This window comes from Callionymus lyra, chromosome 1 (genome assembly GCF_982586985.1).
Source record: "Callionymus lyra chromosome 1, fCalLyr1.hap1.1, whole genome shotgun sequence".
NCBI lineage: Eukaryota > Metazoa > Chordata > Actinopteri > Syngnathiformes > Callionymidae > Callionymus > Callionymus lyra.
Window position 1 is genome coordinate 53,392,705 of NC_141818.1, and position 7,141 is coordinate 53,399,845.

At 39.6% G+C, this 7,141-nt stretch overlaps 1 protein-coding gene across 1 annotated transcript; it reads right to left on the reverse strand.

Annotated features, from left to right (window-relative positions):
- Nucleotides 1-589: 589 nt before the first annotated feature.
- LOC148090133 (G-rich sequence factor 1-like) lies at nt 590-6,347 on the reverse strand. The gene is made up of 7 exons (XM_087812750.1): nt 5,969-6,347; nt 3,162-3,294; nt 2,946-3,101; nt 2,762-2,884; nt 2,505-2,619; nt 2,335-2,426; nt 590-994 (listed from the first exon to the last, which is right to left on the reverse strand). The coding sequence occupies exons 1-7, from the start codon at nt 6,155-6,157 to the stop codon at nt 972-974; spliced, it is 831 nt and encodes a 276-aa protein (XP_087668876.1). The 5' UTR covers nt 6,158-6,347; the 3' UTR covers nt 590-971.
- Between the last annotated feature and the right edge of the window lie 794 nt (nt 6,348-7,141).

The following is a 7,141-nucleotide window of genomic DNA, read 5'->3' on the forward strand; positions in this document are numbered from 1 at the left end:
TAATGAAACAGTGAATCAAAATGTCCACGTTTAGGCAGTTATCAAAGAAAAGAGGGTCAATCATAGCAGAAAAACTGTCGGCAGTATCGGCTGAGATGACACGCCTCTGAGACCTAACTTTCAAAGGCTTAGGTTCAGGGATGAAGTCCAGGTTAAACAAGACAATATAATGATCACTCAAATGGACATCATGTACATTAGAAATGTCCAGGCAAGAGTAAAAACTAAGTCTAAAGTGTTTTTTGATGAGTGGGTTCAGAAACATGTTGCTCAAAATTAAAGGATTCTGTTAAAGTTAAAAGTTCTTGAGAAAAGACTTGACATCATCAACATAAGTCTCCAGGAATAAGGACAGATTCCATTTGAATAATGGAAGATAAGAAGTCACTAAAGTCTTTCAAGAACACCATCGCAGGACCATGCGGGCGGTAGATTGACACACAATAGAAAGTTCTTCTAGAACCAACCAAGATCATCCGAGACTCAAAAGAAGTTAATTCCTGTGTCTGAATCACTTTGCAAGAACAACTCTATGTCTATACGTCTATATATACACGTCTATGGTGTTGAGCTGCTTCTCTGAGCTGCTGCAACTATACGACTCCTCGCCCTCGTGACCTTTGAACCCTCCACATCTTTTACCAAAATCTCCAAATAAACCTCTGGTCGAGGGTGTTGACAATAAAAGCTTTTATCATGTTGTCTTCGTCCATCTTGGTTTTTTCTTTACATCCCAAAATGTTTTGACATTTTAACAATAATTTAGACACAAAAACCTCAGACTCAACTGATTTATTGCTGGATTAAATACTTCTTATTATAAAATTCTTAACTTGTTATTAGTTGTTTTTTAAAGCTACAATTAAAAATATATATATTTTTGACAAATACATTTAAACAAACATTTGAATGTAATAAATGAAATAAACCAGATGTTTGTTTTGCAGGAACATTTATTTGTTGACACGTCGTTACTCAATACATGAAGTTCTGTCTGTTGGAGAAGAAAACATTGTTTACCATGAGATGAAAAAAAACATGTTTCAAACGATTAATGGATGATTAAGATAAAACACATATTATATATATACATACACACACATATATATATATACATATACATACACATCTGCCAGCTCTGACTGAAGGATCCCGAGACGCTCCAATGCCAGTGAAGAGATATAATCTCTCCACCTGGTCCTGGGTCGACCCCTAGGTCTCCTCCCAGCTGGACGCTCCTGGAACACCTCCAAAGGGAGACGCCCAGGGGGCATCCTCAAGAGATGAACCACCTCATTTGACTCCTTTCCACACGGAGAAGCAGTGGCTCTACTCCGAGTCTCTCCCGAGTGACAGAACTTCTCACCCCATCTCTAAGGGTGACGCCCGCCACCCGTCGAAGGAAACTCATTTCAGCCACTTGTATCCGAGATCTCGTTCTCTCCCTCATGACCCAAAGCTCTTGACGGTAGGTGAGGGTTGGGACAAAGATTGATCGGTAACTAGAGAGCTTTGCCTTTTGGCTCAGCTCTCTCTTACGCACAACAGTTAGGTAGAGTGAATGCAATACCGCCCCTGCTGCACCAATTCACCGACCAATCTCCAATTCCCGAACCCCCTCATGCGAGAACAAGACCCCAAGATACTTCAACTTCTTCACTTGAGGCAAAGGCTCAACCCAGAGAGAACAATCCATCTTTCTCCTGCTGAGAACCATGGCCTCAGATTTAGAGGTGCTGATCCTCATCCCAGCCGCTTCACACTCAGATGCAAACCGATCCAGCGAGAGCTGAAGGTCGCAGCGTGATGAAGCCATGAGAACCAGATCATCTGCACAAAGCAGCGATCGGATCTTCAGGTCACCAAACCGCAAACCTTCCCCGCCAGAGCTGCGCCTCGAAATCCTGTCCATGAAAACCAGAAACAGGAGACAAAGCACATCCCTGACGGAGACCAACTCTCACCGGGAATACATCCGATCTGCATCCAAGGATCCGCACACAACTCCCGCTGCGGGAATACAGTGATTGGAGGGCCTCAGTAGAGCCTCTCACTCCATACTCCCGAAGCACATATATGTATATATGTGTATATATTAATAAACTATCAATCGAAAATGTAAAACAATTACAATTTTGTTTGAGGAACAATGCAGAATATTTAGTGCAAATGTTAAAATGGACATAAAAATGTGATCAAGATGAAGTAAAATAAAGATATTTATTTAGATTAAGTGAAAGGATTTAAAAATCAATGATTCAATGAAAATAAATCAACTGAAGCATAAAAAAAGGTAATTCAAAGGATCCACGTCAGAGAAGAGTGGAGTCTCACCGAGGTGTTGTCGGTCTCGTCCGGACAAGGACTTCGAGGTCAGCCTGCTGTACAGCAGCTCGTCTGCGTTGCTGGGATACACCTTGATGTATCTAAAGAAGCAGGAAAGTTAATCTTCCGTCAGACACACAAGGCTTCATCTCCACCTGCTGCCCATCTGGCATCTGTACCTCGTCAGCGCTTCGTCAGCTTCTTCCTGCGTGGAGAACTGGACGAAACCTGTCCCAGAACAACGACCCTTATTGTCCCGGACCAGAAAGATGCCGTCCTGGTTTATCTGTAGACCTGGAGGACATGTTTGGTCAGTGGATGAAGAGTTATGAAACCTATTGAAGTCTCACGACTTTAGGAGACTTTATCCACTCGTGTAATATTGAGTAATATAATAAGAGAGAAGAAGATTTTTAGAAGAACACAAGAGAGTCACCTTTGAAGAATAACTTGACTTCGTCCTCCGTGCAGGAGCGAGGAAGCCCTTGGACTCGGACCACTCGGGTGTCAGCACAACTTTGCAGAATCTCTTCGGCCTCCTGGTTGGTCAGCATTGACACTGATGAGACATCACGAAACATTAGGACCACAAACACGAATCAGTTAGAGGGAAGGACTACCTTTCACGCATCGATCGCCCAGATTGCTCTTGTGTTTCTCCAGAGCTCTCCTCAGGTCGTTTACCTGCTCCAGCTTCACGAAGGCTTGACCCGACGGCCGGCCGTCATTACTCAGAATCAGGTGGATCCCAGACTCCCCGTTACTGACGTTACAGTCTACATGGAGTGTCATGGGTTTAATGGTTGCTGTTCAGGACCAGACGTCAAGACTCTCACCAGAGAAGAACTGGAGCAGGTCTGCAGACGTGCACGACCACGGGATACCTTTGACCTGCACCACGAACACGTCCTTCTTCTCCGGCTCGTCCTCATTGACCTGCGACGACGGGAATGTTTTTTCTTCGAGCACCTGCAGGAGGAACATCCTGGGTTTGTATTCAATTATACATGTTTTAGTTAGAGTACAACTTGACAAGTATTTAAGTACACAAATAATTAAAGAATTAAGACAAGCGTTTATCAGAATATTGATTGAATATCATTTGAAATGTTGTTTTGTGAATGATTCGAAAACATATGCTATCATTTATAATTATTTATTGTATAAATCAAGCATTTCTTAAACGTATACTTCGACCAATCAGTGTCACGTTCTGTAAAGTTGTCAATTTGTACTTCTATGTCTTGTTGTCGTTTACGTCTCCGTCTGTCTGTGAACTGTGCAGCTTGTTAGGCTCGGTTGCTATGACGACACGTCTTGCCGGCTCAGTATATACACGGAAGTAATACTAACTTATGATCTAGTCAAACACTAGTGATCCACTGAAGTAATACTAACTTATGATCTAGTCAAACACTAGTGATCCACTGAAGTAATACTAACTTATGATCTAGTCAAACACTAGTGATCCAGTGAAGTAATACTAACTTATGATCTAGTCAAACACTAGTGATCCACTGAAGTAATACTAACTTATGATCTAGTCAAACACTAGTGATCCAGTGAAGTAATACTAACTTATGATCTAGTCAAACACTAGTGATCCAGTGAAGTAATACTAACTCATGATCTAGTCAAACACTAGTGATCCAGTGAAGTAATACTAACTTATGATCTAGTCAAACACTAGTGATCCACTGAAGTAATACTAACTTATGATCTAGTCAAACACTAGTGATCCAGTGAAGTAATACTAACTTATGATCTAGTCAAACACTAGTGATCCAGTGAAGTAATACTAACTTATGATCTAGTCAAACACTAGTGATCCAGTGAAGTAATACTAACTTATGATCTAGTCAAACACTAGTGATCCACTGAAGTAATACTAACTTATGATCTAGTCAAACACTAGTGATCCAGTGAAGTAATACCAACTTATGATCTAGTCAAACACTAGTGATCCAGTGAAGTAATACTAACTTATGATCTAGTCAAACACTAGTGATCCAGTGAAGTAATACTAACTTGTGATCTAGTCAAACACTAGTGATCCAGTGAAGTAATACTAACTTATGATCTAGTCAAACACTAGTGATCCAGTGAAGTAATACTAACTTATGATCTAGTCAAACACTAGTGATCCAGTCACTCGTCTCTTTCAACCTCCTTTGTTAAAGCAACATATTGTAAGAACTTTTCATCTCGTCTCAGTTGTTTTCTTAGAAGATCGTGAACTTCCAAACAAACCTGTCCGTCTTCACCATATGCTAACGAGCTAAGTTGTTAGCGTCATTTATAAAGTGTTATGTGTGCGTCTTCACCGTATGCTAACGAGCTAAGTTGTTAGCGTCATTTATAAAGTGTTATGTGTGCGTCTTCACCGTATGCTAACGAGCTAAGTTGTTAGCGTCATTTATAAAGTGTTATGTGTGCGTCTTCACCGTATGCTAACGAGCTAAGTTGTTAGCGTCATTTATAAAGTGTTATGTGTGCGTCTTCACCGTATGCTAACGAGCTAAGTTGTTAGCGTCATTTATAAAGTGTTATGTGTGTGTGTACAAGGAGGTGGATTTATTATTGTTTTGGTGATATCACGACGCGCCGGCAGCTCCTCCCTGATGTCGAAACCGATGCAAGTCCTGCGAGACTGAGCGTTATAAGTGATATTTTTCTACCATCATGTCAACACCGAAGCACTGAAATAAACGAAAGGGAAATATCTCATCGTTTCTTTCTCTAAACCCCCGGACCTTCACTACAGTACTCCAAACCGTGCTCGACTGTGTTTGCACGCGGCTACATTTTTAGCTGAAGGAAAGAATATCGCATTACTATCGAATATCACACTTATTTCCAATATTGTAGAGCTAATAGAATTCAACAATTTGTATAAGAAAAGATCAGCATTGTATCTATTTTTGTCTTCCTTTCTTAAAATGTGGTCATTTTATGGTTTATATTTCAATAAACCGTCTGTACAATCTAATAATTTGATAAACTCCATACACAACATTTGTGTATTTTACGCATTCAACTATTTCATTATTGAAAGATTTGTTCATATTTAGTATTTTGAATTGTTTTTTAGGTGAGTTTGATATTCTAATTCCAATATTTAAAAGACAATTCAATAGTTTAATGTATAGACTTTTAAATACAATACAAAACATTGTTGTGTTTTTTTTTAAGTATCAAACTCGTGCGCGTTTACGTCGTCACGTGATCGTTTGTGTGTCGCATGATTGGCTGAAAGTACGATCGTGTAGCATTTATTTATTACATGTAAATGAATTAAAATAAACTTAATTTGGAAAAAAAAAAAAAATCATTTGTAATTACGATTTTAAACTCTGTATGAAAAATACTCATTTCTTAAATTCTTTTTTTTTTTACCTACACGAATTCAACCTTTTAATAGGAAAGAAAAAAAAGAAGCCACATTTGCATAAAATAACTTTAAAGATTGTATAATTTTAAATTCAATCTTTCAATACTCTGATGACACCGACGTACTTATTTGTGGTAAAGATAGACACATAATTAATACTTGTAATTAAACAGACATTTGATTTATTCTCTGTTAAATCATAATTTAAAACATTTTAAAACAGATTCAAAGAGTTTCCTGTGAGATGCTAACCGTGGTGCAGAACCGGTCTTGACTTGTGAAGATGGACCAGGGCCGGAGGTTCCGAACAGATCCCGGGCGACTGGACGAGGGCCATGAAGGTCGTTGCAGGAACACGCACAAGGTTCTGGTTCTGGTCGCTGTCAAAGGTCCAAAACACCGACGCAGCAACAACGACATTGACTTCCCGGCTACAGACATGTTAGCATGTAGCTTCACAACAACCACGCGAGCTTTGACTTGTAACTTATAAACGAACCAACACTTGGTTCCGGAACCAGTGACGAGTTAAATCCATTCAAATAAAGAAGAAAATAAAGAAGAACGTGAGAGCATGAGTACGTGCGTCTCACGTGCGTCAGTCAAGGGCAGCGTCTGTACAGATCCTACAGTATCGCGTCTGCGCATGTGCGGTGACGTCGCAAACATGATGACGTCACTACGGTTCTCTCTCAGAGACAAAGCTCGTTCAACCAACTGTATCGCGGCTGCGCATGCTCGGGATTTGCTCGAAAGTGTTTTGAAACTCTTTACCGTGAGAGTCAAAGTAATCCAACAATGATTCAAAAAATATTTAAATATATTTAAAAACATATTTTAAATTATTTAAAATAATTGATCCAATAATTAGCTTCATTAGGATTCAGTTATTTCTAAAGTGGCATTTGATGATGTTCAAAATAGTTTTTATCAACGCTCGTAGTTAATTCATTTTAATTTAAATTAATTTTTTATACACATTACTACCATATAGGGCCAATTACATCAAATACTTTGATAAAAAGCCTACAAGGAAGGACGTTATCTTAGCAAGAGGGTTTCATCTTGTTCACTAGGGCCGAAATATCACTGACGATACAGCACTGAAGGAAGACCAAGAGGAGGAGAGGGGCTCAGAGACAGTAAGGGTTCCAAACAAAGGGGGAGAGATTTTCTCTTTGATTAATTTAATTTTGTCAATGAAAAATCTCAACAATGCATTGCTGTCAGCCTCACAGAAGACAGGCGTGATTTGACGAGCAGACACGAGAGAATTAATCGTGTCAAACAACACTTTGGGGTTTTTCTTATTTGCTGCTACCAGTTCTCTGATGTAATCAGATAAGATTGTAAGAAGACATCAGATCCCTGAGGTGAAGTCTGTGCACCTCAAGTTTAGTGGACTTCCAGAGACACAGTCTTTCG